Source organism: Penicillium macrosclerotiorum, assembly GCF_028827735.1.
Source record: "Penicillium macrosclerotiorum strain IBT 26536 chromosome Unknown utg000011l_segment0_segment0, whole genome shotgun sequence".
Lineage (NCBI taxonomy): Eukaryota > Fungi > Ascomycota > Eurotiomycetes > Eurotiales > Aspergillaceae > Penicillium > Penicillium macrosclerotiorum.
Window position 1 is genome coordinate 16,573 of NW_026643090.1, and position 26,919 is coordinate 43,491.

The 26,919-nt window shown below is 46.7% G+C and overlaps 8 protein-coding genes across 8 annotated transcripts; 5 read left to right on the plus strand and 3 right to left on the minus strand.

Annotated features, from left to right (window-relative positions):
• Positions 1 to 784: 784 nt before the first annotated feature.
• N7462_010970 (uncharacterized protein) lies at positions 785 to 2,743 on the plus strand (the record flags this gene model as incomplete). Its single annotated transcript, XM_057082684.1, has 4 exons — positions 785 to 1,303; positions 1,356 to 2,243; positions 2,304 to 2,595; positions 2,646 to 2,743. 4 exons carry the CDS (start codon positions 785 to 787, stop codon positions 2,741 to 2,743), a joined length of 1,797 nt encoding a protein of 598 aa, XP_056928039.1.
• Positions 2,744 to 5,002: 2,259 nt separating this feature from the next.
• On the plus strand, positions 5,003 to 6,799 carry N7462_010971 (uncharacterized protein; the record flags this gene model as incomplete). The annotated part of the gene is made up of 1 exon (XM_057082685.1): positions 5,003 to 6,799. One exon carries the CDS (start codon positions 5,003 to 5,005, stop codon positions 6,797 to 6,799), a length of 1,797 nt encoding a protein of 598 aa, XP_056928040.1.
• A 1,781-nt stretch (positions 6,800 to 8,580) lies between these two features.
• N7462_010972 (uncharacterized protein) lies at positions 8,581 to 9,018 on the minus strand (the record flags this gene model as incomplete). Its single annotated transcript, XM_057082686.1, has 1 exon — positions 8,581 to 9,018. The coding sequence occupies one exon, from the start codon at positions 9,016 to 9,018 to the stop codon at positions 8,581 to 8,583; it is 438 nt and encodes a 145-aa protein (XP_056928041.1).
• Positions 9,019 to 10,152: 1,134 nt separating this feature from the next.
• Positions 10,153 to 11,682, minus strand: cp6 (uncharacterized protein; the record flags this gene model as incomplete). The annotated part of the gene is made up of 3 exons (XM_057082687.1): positions 10,153 to 10,217; positions 10,263 to 10,529; positions 10,587 to 11,682. 3 exons carry the CDS (start codon positions 11,680 to 11,682, stop codon positions 10,153 to 10,155), a joined length of 1,428 nt encoding a protein of 475 aa, XP_056928042.1.
• Positions 11,683 to 12,419: 737 nt separating this feature from the next.
• Positions 12,420 to 13,794, plus strand: N7462_010974 (pepsin-like aspartic protease; the record flags this gene model as incomplete). Its single annotated transcript, XM_057082688.1, has 4 exons — positions 12,420 to 12,739; positions 12,801 to 13,081; positions 13,152 to 13,409; positions 13,463 to 13,794. The coding sequence occupies 4 exons, from the start codon at positions 12,420 to 12,422 to the stop codon at positions 13,792 to 13,794; spliced, it is 1,191 nt and encodes a 396-aa protein (XP_056928043.1).
• A 5,202-nt stretch (positions 13,795 to 18,996) lies between these two features.
• Positions 18,997 to 19,703, plus strand: N7462_010975 (uncharacterized protein; the record flags this gene model as incomplete). Its single annotated transcript, XM_057082689.1, has 2 exons — positions 18,997 to 19,326; positions 19,509 to 19,703. 2 exons carry the CDS (start codon positions 18,997 to 18,999, stop codon positions 19,701 to 19,703), a joined length of 525 nt encoding a protein of 174 aa, XP_056928044.1.
• Positions 19,704 to 20,617: 914 nt separating this feature from the next.
• Positions 20,618 to 20,956, minus strand: N7462_010976 (uncharacterized protein; the record flags this gene model as incomplete). The annotated part of the gene is made up of 2 exons (XM_057082690.1): positions 20,618 to 20,846; positions 20,940 to 20,956. 2 exons carry the CDS (start codon positions 20,954 to 20,956, stop codon positions 20,618 to 20,620), a joined length of 246 nt encoding a protein of 81 aa, XP_056928045.1.
• Positions 20,957 to 25,113: 4,157 nt separating this feature from the next.
• Positions 25,114 to 26,918, plus strand: N7462_010977 (major facilitator superfamily domain-containing protein; the record flags this gene model as incomplete). The annotated part of the gene is made up of 3 exons (XM_057082691.1): positions 25,114 to 25,294; positions 25,377 to 25,659; positions 25,715 to 26,918. Coding segments are annotated over 3 exons (1,668 nt in total), but the record flags the coding sequence as incomplete, so codon positions are not given.
• Between the last annotated feature and the right edge of the window lies 1 nt (position 26,919).

The window sequence follows — 26,919 nt, forward strand, 5'->3', positions numbered from 1 at the left end:
AGAAAGCCTGTCGACTAGGTAGGAAGATAAACGTCAAGTAAGGAAAGCAAAACACTGTTTCTTGCTATCATGGATCTCTCTATAATCCTCAATTTATGTACAAGCTTCAACACTTTCCCTTATAACCAAAGCAAAGACGATGGATCATATTACAACATGCAGTCTGACGTAGCCTATATGTAACAGAGGTAAGCAAAGGCTACAGGGAAGAGGGGTTCAGGAATCCCTAATAGAAGGGCACCGAACCCTCAGGGCCTTATAGGTCATGCATCTATGTTAGGGAGAAGTGGGGCTGTTATGACGAAGCCTGACCGATAAGGTGTCGAACTGACACCTGAGGCGTGAAGTTGGGAATAGCCTCATGTTGCATTATCATATGACAGCAGGGTTCGGAAAAGTGTCTTTCTATCCTTTGACATGGAAGCCAATAATAGGCGTCACTGTGGATATGGTTATCGAGATACGATGTTCTAACTCATTGCATAGCTACGTGGTTGAAGGCGATCCGCGCGGCCGTTGATTACATTAGTACTGTAGCAAAGGTACATATGCCTGTTAGGAGCATCTCCGCCGAGATTTCCGACCACAGCCGAGGTTGAATTCGGAATATGATCCGAAGATACGGAATGCGCTCCGAACTTTTCCAAGAGGCCGCATACTTAGAAGATTTCCAGCGAGAGGAAAGATTAAGGTAAACTTCGTCAAGTGCTTTTGCAGATAGGGGAGACCCTATTTAATGTGGCTGTACCTGGTCCCAGTTTTGCCTATCCGAACAAGTTGATCAATGATTGAAAAAGTTGACGTTCTCATCTGCGGCAGTGGAAGCGCAGGTCTCTGTGCTGCAACCTGGCTCGCTCGCCATGGAATCCGCTGCAAGATTCTAGAGCGGCGTGACTGTCCTTTAGCCCTGGGCCAAGCAGATGGTGTACAATGTCGTACCGTTGAAATATTCGACAGTTTTGATATCGGTGACGAGCTCTTACGTGAGGCCTACCATGTCCTCGAGGTCGCATTTTGGGCAGAGCAAGATGCCAAGGGAAATGTCATCAAGCGAATGGGTAGGACAGCAGATACCCAACCGGGACTGTCGCATCAGCCCCATGTCATCTTGAACCAGGCTCGTATCAACAATCTCTTGATTGAGGCAATGCGTCGGTTCAACAACCAAGATATCGACTACGGTTATGACATCAAGCACCTCGAGGTAGACAGCGAGCAGGCCAAGGATCCTCTGGCTTATCCTGTTAAGGTAATCGCTAGGAAGAATGGTCAATTGGTAGAGTTTGAAGCTAAGTACGCGTTGGTAGGTGGAGCAAATAATTCTGCCAGTGTGCTATTTTACTAACAAAGAACAGGCTTGCGATGGCGCCCACAGTATAGTCCGTCGCGCTTTAGACTTCAACATGCTGGGTGACAGCAGTGATGCGGTTTGGGGCGTCATGGACATGGTGCCTCGAACAGATTTCCCGGATATTAGGAAAAAGGCGACTATCCGGTCAGGGGCAGGAAATTTGCTAATCATTCCTCGGGAAGGTGATGCCTACAACCTGGTTCGATTTTATATCGAACTCCCGAGAGGAACAAAGCCAGGACGTGTTAAGCTCGAAGATCTACAAAGTACTGCTAAGCATATCCTTGGGCAGTTCAAGGTAGAGTTTGTGGAGACTGTGTGGTGGTCTGCCTATTCTATCGGACAGCGTCATGCCGATAATTTCCACAAACATCATCGTGTTTTTCTCGCTGGTGATGCTTGCCACACGCATTCACCTAAAGCTGGCCAGGGTATGAACGTTAGCCTGCAGGATGGCTATAACATTGGCTGGAAGTTAGCGTCTGTCCTGAAAGGCTTATCGACACCATCATTACTGGAAACCTACGTTCTAGAGCGGAAAAAAACAGCCATTGATCTTATTGAATTTGATCGCTACTTTTCTAAACTGTTTTCTTCAACAGAAAAAACATCACCTGAGGACTTTCAGAAGGGGTTTATTCAGTCTGGAAAGTATACTGCCGGTCTGACTGCGAAATACGACTTGTCACCTATTACTTCTACTATGGATGAGACAGCACAGCTCGCCACTAACGTGATCGTTGGAATGAGATTACCTAGCTCTCAGGTTGTGCGATACTGTGATTCGAAGCCAGTGCAACTTATGGACTCTCTCAAGTCAGACGGCCGCTGGCGGGTGATAACTTTCGTGGGTGACTTGCAGCTGGCCCAGAATAAAACGAAGTTAGCAAACGTATGTATCTAATTAACCAGGTATTCTGTTGTAGCTCATGCTTACTGATATATGATATAGATCGACAAGTATTGGAGTTCTAGCAAAAGTCCAAGCCATCGATTCACCCCCTCGGGTGATGATGTTGACAGTTTGATTGAACTGATCTTAGTGGCATATGGAAATCGCCATTCCATAGAGCCGGATGACATTCCTTTATCTTTCTCTCCCTTATCAGGGAAGCATAAGACCCGGGATCTTCATAAGATACTCTTCGATGATGAAAGTTATGACAAGGCTCATGGTCACCTGTACGAATACCTTGGCATCAGTCCTCAGAAAGGAACCTTCATTATCGTCCGCCCTGATCAGTGTAAGGAACCCACTCTTTAAGTGCTTATTTGTCGCTGACGGCTTTTCCAGATGTCTCCGCTGTTCTACCTGTAGAAAGGTTCGAACAGATTGGAACCTTTTTTGACGGGGTTCTAATTGCTTCCCACAAAGACCAAGCCAGATTGTAAATAACGGGTAGAGATTTTCTTTTGCGGACCAAAACGTCACCTTTCCCTTAGTAGCTAGTGCAGTGGGGGACTGCTGTCGCTTTTCTGGTATATCCTACTCTGCCACATTTGCCCTATATGTACTGTTCGTCTTGTTTGATTACTTGGGAAGAAGTTTGGATGCAAGGGAGATCTCAGACTCTCGAAATTACTTAGATCCGGCCTGTTGAATTAAAATATCAAATGGAACTTAAAATCGCAAAATCTCAATATCGAGCTTGGCTTATAATGATAACGATTATCTACTGTTCAACTATTTATTATTCAACTATTCAAAACCGTCGAACGACACCGTGTGATATCGACATTGAGTTATCCATCCACTGCCGTCGAGTTCGCCGTTCGGAATCATCTGGAACTCTTTGAGATCGTTCAGATACACGCTTCGATACCATCCGCATATGATGAGCGGAACCTGAAGTTGCCGTGGCTTTCGCTGGATGACCAAGGCGCGGCTCCGAATTTAGCTTCAGCGATGACTTAGGGCTCGAAGTCGACGTAGAAATGAGGGCAGATGCTGGTGAACAAATCAATTTGGAGACCAACATCGAAATTTGATTCATATTCAGTAGGTTCCTGCAGAAAACGGCTAGAAAACTGAACATTTCGGGTCTCTTCCGAAAATTTCGGGTCTCTTCCGGAGTGTTTTCATTTTTGGAGTACGGTCTCCACCGGAATACCTTCCTCAGTCATGCATAACAGCAAGCTGATACAGTATGGCATTATATGTGAGAATAGGGCTAGTTTACCAAGGGGAACGAGTTCAACACGATGAGAGAAATCAAGCTGAAGAAAAGAAGGGAAGAGCGGATGGAGCGAGGACATATTAGGGAGTCCTTGCTTACCTAGTAGGGAGTGCCGAGCTGGAAAGCACCGATCCTTATAGTGCCAATAATCCCCTAGTATAAAAAAATAAAACACGACCCAAATGAAGCTAATCTATTTCAGGTGCATCTCACCACCTCATGATCCTCAAAATCGACTAACGAGTTCATTCGGTCGGGGTTTGCCTCCGGGACAGACCCACATTTTATCGCCTCCGGTGGCTCGGCGAAGACATGGAACGACGCACAAGCTTGATACCAATAGGCAAAAAGTGCCATACAAGGCTTGCTTGGAACGGAGAACTAAGAATTATTTCGTATGAAACCCCACTTTCTGCTCTAAAGAATTGCCTTGAAGAATGTAGACAGTCCTACCTCAATCAATCAGTCTGTTGTTGAAGCTTGATAGCCATACTTTACTCCAAACCCTCTAGACCAGGTAGGCTCCAAAGCCAAAGTGCTGAAGAGATAACTCAAATTCAAACAGAAGAAAAATATGACCGTGCATCGGAAAATGAGGTTTCGGGTCGTGGCTGTCAACGATTGGCTGGGCCATGACAAACGTGTCCCTGAAAATTTGGGACCTGCCTGGCTTTTTAGGTTGGTTTAGTTGCATACATCCAAATGGAGCTGTGTATAACCCGACTATAGTCTGCTTAGAATCAGCTCGATAGATCCGCATTATCTACATAATGCTCCATCACCCCGCAGGTCGATTGAATCTCATCAACAATGCAGGTATCCTCGCTATGCTTTCCCTCTTGGTATTTGTCAGGACAAATCCGTCTTTCCCGGCATCTGTGAGGCCGAGGCTTAGGAAGCGGGGATGGGCTCAAGTGAGGGTCCCCTTCGGTGGGTCACCGGACTTGGACTTTCGATAGCTCGAATCGTAGACCGAGTCTCCGAGTAGAAGGCTGGTTTTACTTGTAGGACCGAGGTAACTAGCTTGTGCTAGCACTATAGGGCCCCAGACTCTAGGTCTTTTCCCCTCTACGATTTCTAACTGTGAATTCCGAGTACGGAAACAACTTTTTACCTTACTATTGGCCTCCTAGGGCTGATAAATGACGAGGGATACCCGAGCCATTAAATCTTTTAGTGGTCCATGACCTATGTCTCAAGGGTATATAAATACCTAGGGAGGATCCCGCCTTGTGTAGCTCTTTATTTATCAATCTTCACCAGTCGATCGCTACTTGCTTCAGGGACGGTTTCTGCTCCGTTTCTTCACTGTCCTTTCCTGTTTCTTCCTTCTCTGTTCTTTCGACTCTCCTTTTGGGATATTTATTCCCAGTCCATTCCTTCATATCAATACTTCTAAAAGCCATTGACCATATACTCGCTATTGCGACTCTGAAACACTGTCGAACTCGAATCTCAACGCTTGTCGTCAACGATGCGTTTCGACATCATTTTGCTCACCTCCCTGGCGAGCTCTGTTCTCTCTTACCCTGCAGAAGTCGACATTCAGCGCCGTACTCCCGGTCTCTTGACCCATACTATCGGTAATGCTGCTTCTGATGTCACCGGATCGGTTGGCTCCATTAGCTTTAACGGTTCCACCACCGTCCTGGCTGGGCTAAGTGCTCACGGTGCTGCCGCTCTGGAGGGGGGTGCTCTTGGATGCACTGCTGGGAATATTCACGTTAGTGCTCGTGCTGAGCTGAAGGGATGGCTGGCTGGCCAGACCCAAATCTCAGGACCCCTGAAGAATTCTTTGATCACTTGGTGTGAAGGCTCCGGATCTGCTACCCTAAGCGCCGATGTTATTGCTGCTCTGTCGGTCTATATTCCTACTTGCGCCGACATTGCTGCCAGTAAATCTATCTATGTCACCGTCGATGGTATCTTTTCGTCGAGCGAGCTCTCGTCGACTCTCGTTCTGAGCGCCTCTGCTCAAGCTTCTCTTTCTACTTTCCTTGACGTTCACGCTCACGTTGACCTTGGCACCCATATCCATGCTGGTCTCAGTGTTTGTGCTGCAGGCGGTGTTATTGCCGGCTTAGGGGCTGATGTCAAGGCTTCGCTCGTTGCTTGGTTGAACTCCTCCGATTGTACACTCAATGCAGCACTTAAGGCCTCTGTCATCGGCTGGTGCCACGGCACCCACGTCAGCGGACTTGTCGAGATCGGGAGTATCTCCAGCACTGCACTGCCTGCCATCTCCGTCGGTGCCTCTATCGGCGCTTACGTCGAGGAGGTCGGTGCTCTCTCAGTCTACGCCCAGGATATCCTCGCTGCATTCCTAAACGCCAAGCTAGCCGTTGACATTGACGCCGATATTCTCATTGCCCTCCAGACTTGTGCTGCTGGCAAGCGCGCCGCCGCCCTCGATGTTGACGTTCGCACCGCTCTCGCTGTCTGGCTGACCGGCTCTAGCTGCCCTCTCGGAGTCGAGATGAAGGGCGTTGTTCTGCTCTGGTTGTCCGTTTCCGCCTCAGCCGAGGCCTCCCTCGTCCTTGTTAGTGGCCTCTCCGTTGATATCTCCGACTTCCTGACCGATACTATCGTTACTTCCCTGAGCATCAACCTCCGCAGTGCTCTCGGCCTCCTCGCTGCTGGTGAGAGCGCTGCCGTCCTCTCCTGGGATGCTCGTGCTGAGCTGGCTGCCTTTCTCGGTGGTTGCACGGGAATTGAAATCAGCGTCAACATTCAGCTCATTATAATCGAGTGGTTCACTGGTTGTAGCATTCCCGGTGCTCCCGCTTCATCTGCTTCTATCCCTAGCTTACCATCTGCCACTCCTATCGGTGTGTCCAGCACTAATCTGGTTCCCTCTGGCTTCATCACCACTGCTTCGGTTCCATCCATAAGCATTCTCCCCAGTGGTATCCACACCGGCTTTGCAGGTTCGGTCTCCGCCTCCGTTCCCTCCGGTCCCGCTTCTACTGGCACCGCTGCCGGCAAAGATGCTTCCTCAACTGCTTGCAACACCAAGAACTCCCCAGCTATTGCTTCGACTGTTATCTTTACCGGTCCCTCTGAAAGTGCTCCTACTGGTAGCTCCCAGGCCGACTCTGGCTCGCCTGGAAACGGATTGTCTGCCTCCAGCTCTAGCGAGACATCACGGGCTTCGTCCACTGTTGGTGCGCCAGCTCCCACTATAGCCCCTATTGGCTCCGTGTCGGGCTGGTTCTCCAGCTCCTGGACCGAGACCGTCACCATTTACCACACAGTTTACGCTTGCGAGTAAGCGGCTACACGATTTGCGAGGGAAAAAGGAAGGGACTTTGATACCCCCTCTTCGACATGGCATTGCCTTTGGGCCTTTCTCATTCCTGGATGACCATTTGACACTCGATCCAGCGGTGTGCCTTGTAGCTGTCCCTTCACGCACAGACTTCCCCGATAGACTGCTTCCTATTTTTCATCTATTTGGCGACTCTCTATTGTTCCTATCTGTATACATCAATTACAATCCTAATCTGCTGTGGAAGATTCATGATGACCCGTTTTCTGTATGCTCTTCTCAAGTAGACTGTTATTTTCGAGGCTTAGTGAAATCGGTTGGGTGATGTCGAGGAAAGCACACTCGATATTTACACCCGCAAATGATTGGTTGGCCGATCATTTGCTCTCGTATGTAGTCAATTGTCAATGATGTGAGTTTCTATTCTCAATTCCGTCCTTGTTAGCGAGGAGAACCCAATGCGTCTTAACACATAACCAATTTTGTAGAATCTTGATTAATCATGTTGTGATGAGCCTGTCGCTCAGGAACGATGCGGCACATTCGAAATGATTCCTTCCCAGATATACAAAGATCAAGTTCATTTGAAAAAGCCTTCGACTTCCCACTGTATGTATAATCTCTTTGTATTCCACTGGAATACTATTAAAGGCTTCCTCACAGTTCATAACAAATCATTCAACCTATCTGGGTTCGTTCCCCCGGTTATCATTTTTCAAAAACTACATTAGCAGGTAAGATCGGACAACCTGCTGTCGGATGATAATAAATGCAATTGATTTTGAAAGAGGCTAGCCCATCTTGCTTTGGCAGTGGGTCCGCTCATAAATTGTCGAGTATGTTCAGAATTTTGAGACACGCTATACGTTACCCTCAGGTACGAGAGGAATGAGTAACTTATGTACCAGCATTTGACGAATCTACTAAGCATGTTTGCTAGATAGGATGTAAATTTGAATTTAATTCACTTTCGCAATACAGTAATCGCTTCACCCATTTGTCAACACATTCTGCGACTCAAACAAGATGGCCACGACAGTTCTCACAAACAAGAATTAGTTTCCGTTCAGAAATAGTCAAAGTTACGAAGCCAACAGGTACTGGCATGTTGGCCTGTTGTGGCTCACGTGTATTTGAATCAATGAATCTGTCGGTCCCCGCAATACCGTCGCCCCCGTGCCCGAGTGAATCGATGCCACCTGGTAGATGTACGAGCAAGCTAATATACAGTCACTAATTATAGTGAGTCAGCAAAGCACCAATCAATCATATGTTATTGTCGTAGCTAAGGTCGCACTATTCGAGGTTTACAATGAAAATCCAACTCTCTATAACGAGGTCCGCATTCAAAAATTTCGACAGGGTGGCTACGCAGAGGAAACCAATTATGCAATTTACTAAATCTATGTAGACTAACAGATTATGGGAGCAAGCTGGGATAGTATGGGCTAGTGATCCTTTTGAGCGCATAGGCTATGAGGTAGGAGCAAGCGGAACCAACTTCTGATGACCGAGTCATTTGATTGAAGAAAAGAACGCATATTATGGGACAGGTTGAAGTACCTCAGAATTTGCTGAGATATACGATGCTACGATAACCGTAAAGTTGAAGATACCAAATTACTATGCAAAAGAAAAAAAAAGGTGGGTCACTCGGTATATCCCATGTCTAGCGATCAGTTACCGCTCCCTGTCTCGACACGAATCAGGTGAAGGAGAAAAGTATTAGCTACATGTAAACCCTAAATTGTCCCCCTTTCCACTTGTGCACCCGAACCCCCAATTTACTGCTGGACGAATTGAGAAGTGTGGCTCTTGTACAGAGTGCTCGAGTCCAAGAGAGTGCCAGTTGAGGACTGATAAAAGTCAATCTGCAGGTACTGGTCATCCAAGAATCGAATCTTAGCATAGCTGTTATCAAATACGTAGGCAAACTCAGTGTAGGAAGGCTTGACAATAGAGGGGTTAAGGCTCTCAATATTTCCAGCACCACTAGCAACGATGTACATCGGGGCTTTGGGATCATTCATTCCGTTAGCATAGGCGGTGCCTTTGTAAATGGGCGCGAAGCGCTGCGAGTTGTGCACATGTCCGAAAAAACCTAGATCGGCCCCATGCTTGTGAACGATATCCTCGAGCGCGGCCTGGCACGAGTCGCAGCCTTGCTTGACTCCGGTGCTATACCCGGGTCGGTGGCCCGCGACAATGACCCAGGGGGTCATAGTACGGTCGACGGAGGCAAGATCCGCTTTATGAAAGTCGATCTGCTAGTTGGGCCTACCGAACGGTCCGCCGTTCAACTAAGAAGAGCCGCCGGGTCTATCGGGCGCGTTAGAGAAGTCGGTTTCTGTATTCATTACAACGATGTAGGCTATACCGTACTCGGAGTACTAGAATAGAGGGTTACCGAGGTTCTTAGCCTGCGCGGCGAGGTATCGGGCCGTATTGTTGGATGTGGATGACTCTAGTGGCAGGATTGCTGGCATGAAGGGACACGTTTAAAAGCCTGAAAAATTCCAGTATGGACAATTCCCAGGAACATTCTGCTTGCAGGTGGGGTAAGTGAAGGACCGCAGTTGAATCCTATCCGGACCGGGACATGTCCGAGGTATCCTCAGATATCCATCACGGAGCGATCCCGGGACGGACACGGCTCTGGTGCGAAATCATCCTCCATCTTGCAAAGCCAATGTTTATCTCAGGCACACAAGACCGACGGGATACCGGCTGGTATCGGGATTTCAATATGCCACAGTGATCTCCATGATTGTGTGGCTGAACTGTCGGGGTAAACTCTTGTACGTATGAAGATATGAAGATATGTTAGCCTACAAAGTATAAATGCAAGATTTCTACTCGGAAAGAAGCCTTTTCAAGCGACTAAACAAGGAAGGTAGGAAATCAAGTTCAATACATTCTATTTTTGTAGACCGTTTTGAGTGTGGCATCTACAAACGGTCCCACCTTTCATTTCCAAGCTCAATAAAATTCAATATATCCTTCATCGTATCTCTCATCCCTGTCTTAGATAATGCTCATAAATGTATTTTCTTATTGCGGGCTTGAGTCTAGTGCCTAAAACAACGGCGCCCGACCATCACCAATCCTGCACTGGTACCGGAAGACCGAATCCGGGTGCGGTCCCTCTGTTCTGGACAATCGTATTCTACATAACCGTTTCTTTGAATTGGAAGAATTATGTTCGATTATACAAACGTAGCATGGAAGATATGAGAAAAGCAGTTGTGAAGAGTTCTGGTAGCGAATGTGTGCCCTTTGAATGCCTCCTTTTCCCTCACCGGATTGGGCGTCATTTGAGTTTAGAGCAGCGGCCTTCCTACCTGAGTTTTCCCGAATCAAGTCGAAAAGATAGACTTTCCTTGCATGGTCTGCTTGAAAACTTGCAACGCGAGTTCGGGCTCTGACAATGTTAGCCTTTATCTCATTAACCGAAGGGTCGACATACGGTAAAAGGGAACCTCGTGGCCGGCCTCGAAGACACGTAGGTATGAAAGATTGTGGACCGTCTTGTATGTTCCCTTCTGTGTTCCATTGATGGTATATTCAACGAGCTTTTTTGCAGCGAACTCATCATGGCCACTGTAGGATACCTTGTCGGCAGTTTCCTTGTAACCCAGCCAGTTGCAGATCCAATCAGCGTCACCTGCCCACATCAATGTTCTCACGCCAGATTGAACAACATCGCTAAGCTGCTGGAGATATGAACGGGAATCTATTAACACGTTAACCTGTGTGAATAGATGTGAGGGAGGGATTCGGATAGCCCTACCATCTCCAGTAGCCGAAAATAGCGCATAGGCAGTCGTGGGACACTCTTGATACAACGAGCGAGCACCAATTGCTTTAACAATATCTGGGCGCAAAAGATACTTGCTATAGGTCTTAGGTGGGTTAGGGTCATTAGAGGGGGCCCGCACATCATATACATCAAAGTTACCAGTAGATGCGATGGGAGATTCGATCAGCTCAGCGCAAATTGCGGATGCAGCGATACAGGCGGCGTCTCCGCCAGTCGGGCTCGGGCACTCTTTGAGGGCAGGAAGACAGGCCGCGTAGTAGTCTGCATAGTATTCGGCAGCTTGGTCCGGAGTGATCAAAGGGCGATAAGGATTCACCAGCGCATAATCAATATATGACTTGTAGACGTCGGGAGCATTTGTGTAGCCGTTGTTGACGCCGAGCGCGACCAGATTAATCTCCTCACCGGACACCTTTCCCTGCTTGATAGCTAGGTTCTGCTTTAACACGTAATCTGCGAAACCTGGACCATAATGGCCTCCGTATGATTCCGTCCAAATAGCAAATTCACGGCTTTTATACTCTGGGAATTGACCGTAGAACGCTTGAATGAGTTTCCAAACATACTTGGCAGCAGTATCAGTTGAAACAACCGTATCCACGCCGTAGGAGAAACCGACTCCAATAGGCTGGTCGATGTACAGCATGTTTGCATACTCGTTCCAGCTGTAGGGGTTTAGCTTCGGCTCGTGATCGCCGTCATAGAACTGACAGGGGCCATTCTCCTGGAAAAGACCGATCATGCTAGAGCATCCTGGGCCACCATTGAACCAGGTAGCCAATGGAGCAGTCTCGGGGTTGTTGCGGGCTTCAAAAAACCAGAACCACATGTTCATCCCCTCACCAACGGAGAAATATCCCGAGTAAGTGTTGACGCCGGGCGTGGTCTCGCAAATTCCGGAATTCTTCACGACCTCGATGGTTGAATTAGTGGAGCGGTCCTGGAATTGATGATAGATGATGCCATCGCGCTCGACCAGCTTTGCAGTCGTTCCCGAGCTGGTCGGAGTAGCATAACAAGCTCCGAAGTGACCAAAGAAGAGAAGAAAAAGAGAGAAAAGAAGCATTTTGTTCGCAGGACTGGAAATCGATGCCTGATACGGAGAAAAGGCTGGCTGCATTTGTCGTGACATTTATACCATCATTCTCGGATACTGGTGTCGCGATAGCAATTACTGAGATATATGGTATTTGACCGATCCTAGGTTACAGGATTGAACTATTGGCTTGGCGAACTTAGTTGGATAATCTTGCACCATTTAAATGGCTGTACGAGGATACATACTGATATCGGCAATGCTTTCCGGCGACCTTAACTCTTCTAGAACCGCCTGACTGGCCGAATAGAGCTAAGATGCACATCTGATCCCGAGATGTTCCTGAAGTCTTCTCTGTCAACCGCGACGCCGACGGTTGTCCAGAGTTACATCGTTTCATGTGGGCTGATTTGTACGCAGATATGAGCTAATTCGTACAGCATACAACATCTCAAAGTTAACAAATATGACAGTCTGCATCACATGCAATTCGATCCTTCCGAAGTATTTGGCTGAGAGAGGTACCTTGCAGTATGCTGAACACAGTCCATACCCTCACTAATCTGGCACCCTAACCTAACGTGGGAATGACAACATGGCCGTGATCCACATTTAATATCCCCCAGTTACACCAGGAATAATGGCATCTTGAAAGAAAATAAGCACGCGATTGCAAATTTTGCAAAGGTTTAAAAAGCTCATATAGTCTAGCCCGTCTTTGAATTATACCACATCTCCAGGGCTGTGATCAGACCACGATATTCAAAATGGGCACGTATTCAAGTCTCGCTTCTTCGCTGCTGTTCATAACCACCGCGCTGGCTTCGCCGGCGACAAATTCTGGAACTTTCAAGGTGCTTCAGCAGCCAAACCTGAACTTCACCAAGAATGCTGCAGCTATTCATTTCTCTGATTTAGCAAAATACAATGTCACTCACAACTCAACCTACGCAGCTGCCATTGCAGCAGAGAAGCAGTCCGGAAGCACGCCCGCAATTCCTCTGATTTGGGAAAGCGAATATGTGTGTCCGGTCGTAATTGGAGGGCAAACTGTTTATCTCGACTTTGACACAGGTTCATCCGATCTGTAAGTGCCATCACCCTACCAAGGAAGAAATCAAATTTGTTTACCTGAAAGTATCCTATAGCTGGGTTCTCTCAACCTTGACAAACGTTGAGGGCATTGGTCACAAGATATATGACCCGAAGTTGAGCCCTTCTTCAAAGCTAATGCCTGGAGCGACATGGGACATAACGTATGCCGATGGTAGTGGATCCGGTGGAGTTGTTTTCAAAGACCATGTTGCAATTGGAAGCAGCGTTGCTGTAGAACAGGCCGTGGAGGTGGCTCTATTTGTTTCGCCACAGTTTGCCACCAATCCTTTCGATAGCGGTTTGCTAGGTTTGGCTTTTAGTACTATAAATACAGGTGAGTGCAAATGTTCGGAAGCTATTCGTCACTTAGCAAAGCGGTCTGATCTAATGATTCACCGATCCAGTGTCACCGATCCACCAGTTGACTTTCTTTGAGAATATCCTACCAACCCTCAAAGAACCGTTGTTCACCGCGGACCTTCAGCATGGGCGTCCAGGAGCCTATAATTTTGGCTTCATTGACCCCACCGCATTCAAGGGGCCCATTGCATGGACCCCCGTCACAAAGCCGCAGGGCTATTATGCTTACTGGCAGCTCGATGTTACTGGGTTTCAAGTCGGGCCTGAACCGTACCACGAAAGGATTATCAGTGGAATTGCGGGTGAGTAAAAGTATGCCCTTTTATTTATATCGTGGCACTAAGATTCTCCTCAGACACTGGAACTAGCCTTCTGTATCTTCCCCCTGTTGTTGTCCTTGAGTATTACTCCAAGGTAGTGGGTGCATTCTTCGATCCAAGCAATGCTGCATGGGTGTTCCCTTGCACTTCCCTTTTGCCAGACTTTATCTTCGGCATCGGGGCCTACCGCGGAGTTGTCCCAGGCAGCTACATACTTTTTGAGCCCCTAGGTAACAACCTGTGTTACGGAGGTATCCAGGTTAACACCGGCCTCCCTTTCTCCATTTTCGGAGATATCCTGCTCAAAGCACAGTTTGTCATCTTCGATCACTCCGGTCCGCGCCTGGGATTTGCAAATAAGCTGTGAGCATTGCCTTGTGGTTTGCAGAGAAGATTACGTGATTTGACCCTCAAACCCCATTCCGTTATCAAGCTTAACTCTTCTATGGAAGCTGAAAGCCTCTCCAATGTTATTTGCGATACGAAAGCGATTAGCCGCTGACCGAGAGCCGCTCTCTTGTTATATTTTGCCTTTGAGAAATTTTATTTACATGTTTCCCGCAATCTCTGGAGTGATACTGCTCAGATTTTAACAAAGGATTATTCATCTGTTCAGTTTATTTACAAGCCTATCGGCCGTATTGATAATTCCCTGTATAATTTTCTGATAGCGCAAAGCATATGGCTAGAGCCAGAGGTCCATAGATGATTATGGGCTCCGAAGGATTTGATCTACATGATATGAGGCGTCTGCACATCGCCTCGGAGTCGATTGCTCAAGCTAAAGATCATCTTACTCTTACCTGGCCTAAAGGCAGCAGCTATACAGGGATCATTTCTTCGCTGGGGAGGTTGTGAACTAGAGCCACGGCCTCATCAACAATAAATTTATTCCGCCATTAAGGAGTCTCTGCTTTCAATGAATTGTTCTTCAATATTCTATACTTACTTGCAAATATTTCGGATTTCCTATTTTTCTGTTGTCATTCAATCCGCTAGTCGCCCTCATGTAAAGTGATGTCCGTAAGCTTTTTCCAAATTTGCCACAGCCCCTCTCATCATTATCACCCACCACCTTAATGATTTTCCTGCATTGAACAATGAGATATAATATCTGTTAACTTTGCTCAAAGTAATCAGACTGTGTTATCGTTCGCCTCCTAAACTTACTAAGTCGGAGTTGATAAATTTAGCTCCGTTTTCTGAAATTTATCTAGCAAAGTATGATATGCTCAAACAAAAATGCGGTGTACTGAAAATTCACGAAACACTGCTGATGATTGTGCTGATCCTACCAGTGCCCAAAAGGAAACGGAATCTGACTATTTCTCGTCCGGATCTATTGAAGAGCGCAAGTTGAACTTGAAATACAAGTCTGAATTGCGGTTGGGGAAGAATTCTTATTGATCCTAAAAGAAATAAATATCTATAGATATCTATATACATAGCGTTTCAAAAGTATTTCCCGATCCCCACTTTCACCACCCTAACATCAAATATATATATCTATTCCACTACACACTATACTACTATCTTTCAAGCTATATATTTCTAGTAAGAAAATTTGAATTCGGGTAGGGTTAGACTCGCTTAGCAACTACTAATATTTTATATAATAACCCTTAACTCTCCGTATAGCTTCTAGTCTTCTTCCTATCCCTAAAATCAGCCTATCTATCTTCCTCTATTCTAATATATCCTAAGCTTCTATAATATATCTTTTAAAATAGCGCTAATCCCCCTTAGACTTTCCTATATTAATAAGCTTAGAATATAACTTAAAAAGCTTTAGTTTTAACTATCTCTAAATAGGTTCTATCGGGTTTAAATTAGGTAAGTATAGAGGCTAATCCTTAACCTAAATACCGTATATTTTAAACTACTCTTAGGTTATCTTCGTAATATAAATCCTAGTATTATCTTATTAGAATACCTTCCCTAGTCTATATATAGGTAAGAGACCTTCTTCTAACGCGTCTAGATAGGATCTTATTATATAACCTCGCTTCTAACTATTAGATTCCTCCTATTCTATTATAATAAGCTTCGACCGACTACTAAGCTAGATAGTACTCTAAACTATCTACGATATATCCTTAATATAAACCTATTTATTAATTAGATTACGCCTATAGGCCTCGGAAACGAATATCTAGCACTATTTAGGCCTAGTATTCGATAATCGTTTAATAGAACACTCGTCGGAAAATATCTACTTTTAAATCCTAGAAGAATTACTAATTCTTCGCTATTTTAATATAAAATAATATCGTTTCAAAGTAGTCTTTAACCCTATAGGGATCTTCTTCTTTAATAAGTGTTTAATAAGTTTAAATCGGCGAAGAACTCGATAAATTATTAACCTAGAAGGATAACTAGGTAAGTAGGCTGATAGCTATTTATAGGTCTAAAAAGGATACTAGCGAGCTTATAAATATAGAAAGGTATAATCACGACTACTAAGCTTCCTAGGCCTACTAGATCTAGGTACTAAATTAACTATATATTGTTATATATAGCGTTGAATAGTATTATATATCGTCTTCGGATCTATACAAAATCACGTGCTAGCTATGCTCTAGATACACCGTTATTAGCAGTATATACTATTACTAAACGCTAGTTAGGGGTAAGCTTACCTTTTTTTCTTCGCTTTTTAGTAGTTTCTGCTAGGCTATCTAGCATTTTGAGGTTGTGGGAAGAAGAAAAAAAATAGGGTTGATGGTTGATGTGGTGATAGAAAGTAGGGTCGGGAAAAACTTTTAAAACGCTACTGTACATTACTTGTCCCCTAGTGACAATGATGTCTGTTTCATGTGTGGTCACAGATACATATATATTCGAATATAATAGCAAAAATAGGACTGGATCTGACTTCAAATTCTGTTTATCCTCTATTCTCATCCAGGTATCTAATATTCCGTCCGTAGTCCAACTTCCGGTACTCTCCATGCCATTTGCATTTAGATTATCGAGAGGAGTCAGTCTACTAGAAAAGCTAGAACACTTCTCGAATTGTTTTATGCTGAGAAGAGCTATACCGGTTACTATGGGCTAGGCATCGGTCGACCAGGGTATAACAGCATGATTCAGGAAGATCGCATTTGGGGAGATCATATTTGAGTAAAAGAACCGGGAGAGTCCCGGTAGCAAAACGATAGAGATGGCACTCGCACCGGTTCTAGACGGCTTCTCGCAAAGCCTATTGGCTCTGAGAGAATCATGTACGGGCGACTATGGGGCGCGTGGAGAAAAAGACCGGAACCGTTCCGGGAGCTGCATAATTCCAGTTGGCGCTAGCTATAGAACGACGTTTCTAAACCATCGGCCTACCAGTGGACCTTGTGTGAAACAGTCTGACCGTAATGATCAGCGTATCAAAAGAATGGAAAGCTTTGGGTCTACCAGTGGGAAAGAGTAAGTTTCTGGAGAATCTATTCGTCAAGGGAAATAATTTCACTTCATGCCTAACCAAAGTAGATTCATTCTTTTTCTTCAGAGACGGATTAGAGAGCTAGAAAATGATGACTCGACGAAGGGAGCTTCTATGAACCTGCCGACCCCAAGGAAAGACAATATCTTCGAGTGAAATACTTTTTCTCATGTTGTTCTTTGTTCCAATTCTGGCGCCATTCATCGAAATGCAACCTCTCTCAACTCCCAGACTGGGTCCGCACACACTCCGTTTACAGGGAACTTTTGGCCAAGCAATCACGAATATTAATTGCTCGATGTGGGAGAGAGCCAAAGACCAATCTCGAAGCTGGGGCTTCATCCAAACATGAGTATCATAGTTACAGGTTCTGGATTTACATTGACGAGATGGCAGAATGTGTTTCTATAAGCATCGTCCTTTGCTTGGATGCGATTTCGGTTTGTTTTATCTACCGCACGTAGATCAACATAATTTCGTAGTCTTGGCCTATTGGCTTCTTCTTGCTCACCTAAGTGTTAATCAACGAAGCCGTTACTCCCCTATGCAATCGTTTCGGTTGCTGTTTTGCCATAACATAGATACTCATGAGGAAAATCTGCCTGGGGTGGTTGGGAATTGCGGCAGGTCCATCAGGAAAATGAACGTCAGGAGCCAGATTGATAATATTTACACATCATGACGGAATAACCTGAGAAAGGGTGAAAGAACATGTGATTTCGCGGATGAAAAGCCGTTCTTGAATTTTTTAGTGTCGAATTTCCCTATGATGATGGGTAAGATGTCATATGAGTCAGAGTTTCATGGATACATCCCGCAGGTGCGGAATTGACGGACGGGAAGTATCCGGGCGATGTGTGTCGTAATGTGACAATGAAATATGACTACGGATCTGTTCAACGAGGATTGTAGACTGCAAAAATACAATGATCACTCGGGCAGTAGTCCCTCCGCGGTCAATGAGGTTTGGCAGGAAAACGAGTCTAGCAATTTGATGCACTGACAGATGAAGCAGTAATTGTGAGAATTCTACACACATTCGTCATTATTAGGGCCGTTATTCGTATAAATCTTCGTACCTAGATTTGCCAATATATGGTTTAAAATTAATATTACTAGCAGTCATAATTCCCACGCTTCTGTCGAGGGCTACCTTGATTGGCACAGTCGCAGCCGACTGCGACCCGGTGCTAACTTAGGGGTTCGGCTTCACTGATCTTGCCCCACATACTACTGTATCTACTCTCCACAGCGCTGGCAACCAGGCAAAATTAACTCAGTCGTCGGAAAAAGTGTGTTCCTGGGGGCAATATGGCGCTTGCACGTGCGACCTGCAACGAAGGCCGTATTTAAAGTGGTGTACATTGTTTGAAAGTATACACATCCTTACGGCTGCGGTCGAGCTGGTCTGCGAAACTGTCCAACAAAGGATCATCTTGCAAGTCGCAGTTTTCAGCTACTCAATGTTTCCACTCACCACCAGCTGACAAACGCAATCCACTGTCCTCGGAGCCAACTTTGTCCCGAAGAGTACACCGCTCGTGAATACTTGTTTGGAACCAAAGCATTAGGGCGGCTCGCCGGGTAGGCCCATCGAGAACTAGTTGAAAGTTAACCTCCCGACCTTCTCGCAAGCAGCTCCCTATAGAGCTAGATAATGGTCAGACATGCGAAGACCCAATCAGAAAGTCCTAGATGGTGTCGTAATACCCCACAGATCGGTTGATGTGCTTGCTCGTGCGTACTTCAATAGTCTGCATTGTTCGACAAATCATCAAACAGTAGCAGTAGCGTAGCTTGCACGCAAATATTTTCTCATGATGGCCACCTATACGAAGCCGGCGTCATGACCCGGAGTTAACTTGCCGTAATTGATCCCGAGTATCAATAGTAATATCGCATTAGCTGCGGCGCATGTTCGACAGACCTGACCTTTCTGATGTCATGCCCTCTTCCAACTTCTAGCACTTCACCACATTCGCTCACTTTGCCACCCATGTCTTTGCCCGATCAATTTCAGAATGCTGTCTGACCCTGGCAAAAATCAGATAACCTCCAGCTACTCTCGCTCGCAGTGTTCTGTTATTTTAAGTATGCAAGGGAAGATAATCTCCTGACTCAGCCAGACAACTAAACATGGAACGTCTTCCTTCTTCAACCGAATCGGCACAGGCGCTGGATTCTCAACAAGACGAATTTTTCACACAGATTACCCCTTGGACAGTCAATGAGCCGGTCACGGTTTTTGAAGTTGCCCCACAGTGTACCCAGGCGTTCTCGAACCCTTTACGACTTCGGCATTCGCTGGCTTCAAACACCAGGACTGGCTCTTCAAGCCATGAATCTGGCATACCACACTGTGAATTAAAGGCGAATCCTCCTGTCGACGGTGACAATTTGGGAGAAGAACCGACTGGGAGAAAGCACGGTGAGACGCGACCCACTACTCCTTGGTATGCTCGAGAAGTATGTTTATCAGAAATGCGCATTTACCAGATGTTTTTGAATCACAGCAAAGTCCTTACCCGCAGCCCTACAGAAATATTTGGACGGCCCGGTGGAATGTCAAATTAAAGGTAGAATGAGGACCACAATCTTGGAAAATGGGAATCGAGCCGCTGTAAGAAGTATTGCTGATACACTAGCAGGATATGCTCGGCATTGTCGTCCCATTCAACCACTGCAACTGCCACCCCAAGTTTTTAACGAGCATTACTACCCTTCACAACAATGTCAGTCCACAGTATACCCAGTGTGGTATAGTGGACAGCCTGAAGGACCTCCATGTTATCACGACCCAGATCATCCAGTGCAATTCTCGTGTCTTCCCACAGCGAATATGAGGCCTCTCCAATTTAATCTATCCCGCAGGTATACAGAGTTTCTTGCATACCAATTAATATGATGCTATTTGCTATAGGATGAGCTGACTATCATATTAGTTCATTCCTGCCTCGACCGCAACTTCTTCATTCAGCTGCTAGTGCCATGCCTGGCCAGTACCTTATTAGCTCGTAAGTTCAACTCGTAGAGGCACCATATACATGGCCGAACGTGCAACTGCTCTTGTTTACTTGATGACGAAGGTCCAATTTCCTGACAATTTTAGAAGCAGCTCTTTCCCCTCTAGCGTAATGAGCCAGTTTTCGTTTTACAGGTCAGAACCTCACCCCCGTTCGTAGGTGAACTCTCGGGACAATGCCTCTCAGTTCACGCTAACGGATATCTACAGCATCTTTCGCCAACCCTCCATCGTTGTGCAACCTCTGCTGACCGACAAAAGTGCGTATACCTCAACTGAACCCACCATGACCGCATTTGAAAAAGGGCAACAGCTTCAAATTTTGAGCCCACAACCACGATTCGAATGTTGGGATCACTCCTGCAACGGCAGGCAATTCTCAAATTTCAGCAATTTCAGGCGACACCAGCGCGAGAAGTCGGGGCTGATACCGAAAGCAGAGTGTCCGTTATGTGGGGCAACATTTACTCGAACAACCGCACGTAACGCCCATGCCGCGCGAGGCAAGTGCAGTGGCGCCTTGAAATAGATAACTTGTCCAATGAGGTTTCTTCCGAATCACTTGCTGAATACATGAAACAGCTTCTTTTCACTAGATTTAGGGGTTTCGACGTGATGGAAGGCGAGTTGGAGAATCTCGTTGCTTGGTTTCATTTGATGCGATCGTTGAGGATTGGCATCAATGAAGGTGTGGGGAGGTCCACCTGATAGCACGTAGCTACGGGAATTATGATATCAGTCTTTGCCTGGTTCTGGATCCTGTTCTTCTGCAAACCTGTGCAATCCTTCTGGGAGCAGATCGCCGCCAGTCCTGAGAGACTGATGCACGGCTCCTGCAAGAGCAATGCCAGCCTCGGTGAGGTGTTTCCCGTCCACGCCTTTTGGGTACTTCTCGCAGACATAACCCTCCTCCCAGTTCCAATCCTCGAGACGTGCAGGTGCATCGAAATACGCAAGCGTTGATCTGACTCCTAGGAATAGGACTAGTGTACGCCGACATACCAATTTCAACCAATGCCTTTAAGCGTAGGTGAAAGAGCAATTGCTATACAAAGACCCGCACAGGTGGTACATGATGGAGTCGGTGGACCCAGGAGCGCACACGCATAGCGATGTGGCGGATTCTCAGGGCAATGCCGTGCCGTGGTGGGAGAATACTAGGAGTGAGATTGTTACGTAATGAGATCCGCATAGTTAACTGACTTACACAGTGATCGTGGTTGTTCAAGGGAGTAGTCGCAATTGACATTATATAAGGAAACATATCTTTGGCGCGAGGCGGTTGCGTCAAAAATTCACTTGGTCCTAGTTTGTCGCATGTTCCATTCTCTTTCACCTTCTCAGAGTAGTAATGACTATTTAATAATTGGGAACCCACCTGGGTCTCCATATGGCCATTAAGACGTGCCTGGCATAATATAAACATGGTTCAGAAAGTATTTCAGCTATTTGCAAGTAAGATAAACATTTTGCAGTACGTTTTACTGCTGGTATTCCTTTCTAAACAGGGATTTTCTAACGCCCAGTTGTCAAGGTTCGACAAGGCGTGGGTTTTCATGGCTGGGTAGCTGAAGATTCGTGGAGGCTGTGGCTGTGACTGGGAACCGGATTTGGGATAAAATCAATCCCTTTGCAAGCACCGCAAACCTACTTGCCCCAAGGAGTGGCCGTGGCCTAATGTGCTCGTGGATTAGGAGAGCAACGAAAGTCATGCACGCCTTTAGCTCAGAGTCTGGACACAGAAGTGCCTTTCGTAGGACGCTGACCGTTTCTTGTAATAGCATCTCCTCATGGGGAAAAGGGGGGAGAAAGCAAAAATATGGGAAGAGGGGTTGAAACTATCTTGCTTTCCTCCTTAGTTTCAGATCCAATTTTAGTATCCCCACAACGTCATGAGGATTCAGGAATCATCCTGCATGAACCGGGACGATTCCGTGGCTTCCTCCCATGGCTGCTTCATGCACCCGTTGAAGGTAGCAAGGCAGAATTCTCTCCACTCTCAACACAAGCTGAGTATCACCGCACGGCCAACAGAAGCTAAACATAATCCTGGGAAGCCTGAGCTTGGTCCCAACCTGCCAGATTTATTAAATGAGATGCATATTTAGTAAACTCAGCCTCACCGGCAGCTGGACATGACTGCGGCTAGACACGATAACACCGTCTTCGCGCGTGGCCATGAGCCGAGCTGCCGTATCCCCAGTCTAGGGGATACTATCAACTGCGAATGGCTCTTGACGTCGAGATGGGGCTTGAATGAGTCAAAATTGAATTCTCTCTAAGATACGTTAGTTTTTAGAGGCAAATGATACTATTTATACTCGATAGTGCTCTCTGCCATCTCCTTCATCAAAGGTTCCAGACTTCCTTTTTCCAGCAAGCACTTCAAATCCCTCCGCGCATGGTGACCAGCCATGGAACCCGACGTCCTGGTTGACGATAGTAGTCGAAGGCCGACTTTACCGGCACGGCGCGGATGCTAAGACCTTGCACCGACCGACTAACCTTTCAACATAGACCAAACTCTGGGTTCCAAGTGTTGATAGTGCTCCTGAGTAGACCTTAGCCGTAGTATGTTTCACATTACAGAGAAATCGGTCGCAGGAACCCGAGCTGCTATCATGGCCATGATAAATGAAAGTGGTCTGAGGGACAATTTCGGGAGGTCCGTAATTACTCCGGAATCGTTCCGAGATAATGTTGGTGGAACGTGGCGTTCGTTACCTTCTCCGAAACTTCCTCCTCGGCCTGGGGCCTCCCCGAAGTGCCCGCATCTTATCGGCTTGCCAGACTCCGCTGTGTATCGCATGTTTCCTCGGTTGCCCTAACTTCTGGACCTCGCGGCCCCCAAATTTAAACCTATTGGGCTCCTTCCAGCCGATAAAAAATGGCCCGTAGTCTAACAGGGAATGAAAGTGGATGGCAACAAATCTCTTCCTTGATCCGGAATTAGTAAAGGTGGGCTTTGCATAAAATTTCTTCACGACCATTGAGACAATAGTCAACCACGTGTGGCCATTGGCTGCTCGCAATGATCATCTTCAAGACCAATGTGCAATCACTCCTAACCGACATACATGAAACAACCACCGAGGAACTCTTTGCAAACTCTTTGCAATGTTTTCCAACCCATTCTTTAGCTACGCGTCAACCACCATGAATCTGAACACGGCGAATCTGACTACGGAACAGGAAAATCTGCACCTTGTGGACGGAGGCGAAGGACTGCAGAATGACCCTATATGGTCTTCGTTGCAGCCAGCTCCTGGCGTCGACGTCCTTTCGTCAAAGACAAAAAAGCCGATACCAACGACAATTGACCAAAGGTACTGATTTGACGAGGCTTGGGGCGCATGCTTGGGTTGTGCTATTCTCAGAAATATCGATACTAAGTTGACACGCGCGTAGAAAATATACTTTAGACAGTACTGTTATCGAATTTGATACTAGTCTGTTTGCCAAGTTGGATCTGTTGAGTTGTAGGCCAGGTGAGGCCTGAGAATAGAATTGAATCTTTTACAATCTAGTTCACTTGAGATGACAATCACTCTCCTTGACAGAATTACTTTTACTAAGTATCGTGATTCAGATAGTAGTGCCCAATATGTGCGTACATCGAGTCTTCGTAACCCGCTCATGTGCAGCAATACATGCAAGCGCCTCGTGAAACACTATCCTCTCATCCTCCGGCCAAGCCTGCGAGTCGTGATAGATATCCTGTAACATCCCGCGCAGACGATACCTACGACTTGATTTCTGCGACCAGTGAGCCACGCTGTCGGCTTTGAAGCTCGCTGTATAGTACTCAACGATCACTAGTAGACGCTCGTCAGTCGAGGAAGGCTGGGAAGAGCGCGTTGTCTCAAAGGCTTAACTACTTCGGAAGCCCTTCAAGGTTGGAAAATGCTGCAAACTTACTTTTCTCGATGCTCTCATATCCTGCTTGGTGTATACTGTTGAAAATCTGGATAAATCGCCCCTCAGAACTTGCCCCCCAGAAAGGCTGGCCCTCGGGACTGACGGCGAGTTGATTATCCTGCGTCGCCTGGAATGAACTTGATACTCTGGGTGATGACGCAGAAAGTGCCCAGGGCCATTGATGGGCCACACGTGCGCATGAACCAATATGTGTTTGGGACTCGCTTGACAGCGAAGATGAGGAATAATCAAGATTTTCAGATGTTGGAGACAGAAAATCAAGGGCTGAGCTTGGTGCGATTCTAGGGTAGTTGTTTGACTGGGCAGGGCTGATCGGCGGGCAGTTCATGGCCCACAGGTAATGGTCTGATTCTGGAGCGCCAACTTCCTGACCTGGTAGGATACCAACGCTAGTGCCTTTTGTATTATATCCCTCAGTCTGGACATTGGTGGAGGGGGTGAGTAAGCTGCGTCGACATAGTCTTTCAGTTCGGACAAGTCGCCAAGGTGCTTTTTGAGCTCTTCGAATTCCCGGATTCTATCCTTTAGTCGTTTACCTGAAGATTTGAAGCTCTGTAAGTAAAGGCAGAGGCGAAGCGGTGGATATCTGATCGTGAACGGCTTACGGTATTTCTGTTGTGCCATCCGGTTCTGTAGCCTTTTCTTCTCCGTTACATCCGTGGGGTCGGCGCCGCTCGTCCCCTCCATTCTTGTTGACGATGAGATATCTGCGCTGCTTCGACATTCACTACGCTTGTTTCTATATGGTTTTTAAATAAGTGACAGGTATGCTGCGGAAGCATGTGTCCGGGAACCCACTCGCCCGAGGTCATTAAGATGAAAGCTGCATGTGAAGTACGCCATACCAAGTGATATATTGCAACAGCTAGAGCAATAAATACGTTATTTGCTGCAAGTTTCTAAGATAGCAAAGGCTTACGCGTGTTTGGTTTGCCGCTATTGATCCCTGTAGGGTGGTTCACTGAGATGAACTCAATGGGCCTGGATTCCATGGGTCGGGGCGAACCACCAGGGACTATCCCGGTTGTCAACTTACACATCTTGTTTGTATAATCCGATTGGCGTAGACCAGGTCGATGGCTGACTTCGGCCGAGTGAAAACCCTTGAGGTCATGACCAGGGGGAAAACAAGATCAGCGTACATTCAGTGAGCACTAATGCATAGGGGCCAAGTTTGCCCCGTTTGTGATGTTTGATTTTGCAGTCGTATACCGTCACTGGTGACGTGATTGAGGCCTGGCCTCGGCAACGTGGCATATTCAAAGCTAACTGATAAAGACATGCGTTCCAGTCTCGATGCGAACTTCCAGCATAGATGTAGCAACCAGAATTGCAACAAATCTCCGGACCCGGCAGAAATATCGATGATGAATAACAGCAATGTTGACCAGGACAATACGGCGGGAAGACAAATGGGCAAGAAGAGGTGGTGTCTCGCTTGTATTACATTCTATTTGACGGGGTTCCTATACGGTGCGGCTTCCCAACCACCTTATTCCAACCCTTCAGCGCGGCATTTTGCACATTGCAACCCATTACTAAAACAGTTTTGAAGGACTGGATACTACAATTGCCGCCTCTATTCAGGGCGAGATATACCAGGCTCTAGGCGAGATCGACAAGCTGTCCTGGGTGGGCGTTGGATTTCCGATGGGATCCGTGGCTACTCTGGTCTTTTTTGGCCAATGCTACGGGACATTTCAAATGAAATGGCTGTATTTTTGCACAATCGCTCTCTTCGAAATTGGCAGTGCCATCTGCGGCGCCGCACCGAACATGGAGGCTATGATAGTGGGACGAGTGCTAACAGGCGTTGGTGGCGGCGGCATGTACATTGGGTGCGCCATGTTTCCGCGTCTCATGTCCGAGCGATACTAATTAATCTTTCTAAAGCACTCTCAACTATGTCTCTGGCTTTACAGACGTGGAGAAACGAGGTCTTTACGTGTCCCTAGTGGGTGGATTCTGGGGATTGGGCTGCATCGTCGGCCCTGTGGTGGGAAGCGGGTTCGCCGCAAGCAGAGCAACCTGGCGCTGGGCCTTCTATGTTAATCTAGTCATTGCAGTACTAGAGCTGCCATTATTTCTCTACCGCTTTCCGTCGCTGGACTTGAAGCCAGGGCTCTCCTTTGCGCAGAAATCCAAGTCCATCGACTGGGCCGGGTTCATCCTCCACGCTGCGTTCTTCTCCATTCTTACAATTGCTATTGCTCAGTCTGGGACAGTCTGGAACTGGTCTTCTGTGGGGGCTATCATTCTCTGGACAGCAGTAGGGATAGCCGCTATCTTCTATGGAGTACAGCAGACGTGGTGCCTCATGACGACAAAAGAGAATCGTATCCTTCCTCTTGATTTCCTCCAAAGCCGAACCCAAGTATTGCTCTACCTTGGTACGGCAACGTCGATTACGGCATTCTTTGTGCCAGCCTACTATATTCCGCTCTTTTTCCAGTTCACCAAGGGAGACGATAGCATGGTGGCAGCAGTCAGGCTCCTGCCATTCGTTGTCGTCAATATTGTCTTCAATATCGCTGCCGGCGCTCTGCTCCCTCGCCTTCGCTACTACAAGCTCTGGTATCTTGTCAGTGGCATATGTATTGTTATTGGCAGCGCTTTCATGTTTACGGTCACCAGCGCAACCTCAACGAGTGCCATATACGGCTATCAGGTTCTAATCGGAGCAGGATCTGGCTGCACCCTACAGATCGGGTACGCCGTAGCAGCAGCCTATGTGCCTGCGTCGCGAACAGCCCAACTCATCCGCTTCCAGAATGTTTCACAGATTGGATCCACGACGATTGCTCTCGCGATCGCTGGGTGTCTTTTCCAGAATATCGGCTACGACAGATTGCAGCACGAACTTGCAGGCTCGGGGTTCTCTAATAGTGACTTAAGAACTGCTCTTGCGGGTGTTCAGTCTCTTGTTCTACACGATGGAGACATGGATACGAGATCTCGGGCTGTAGCAGCCATTGTTACCTCTTTGGGCGACTTGTATGGACTCGTTATTGCCGCTGGAGCATTAATGATTCTGAGCTCATTGTTGATGAGATGGGAAAGGATGCCGTTATCTGACAGTATGGTTGGGGGGTTGTAGT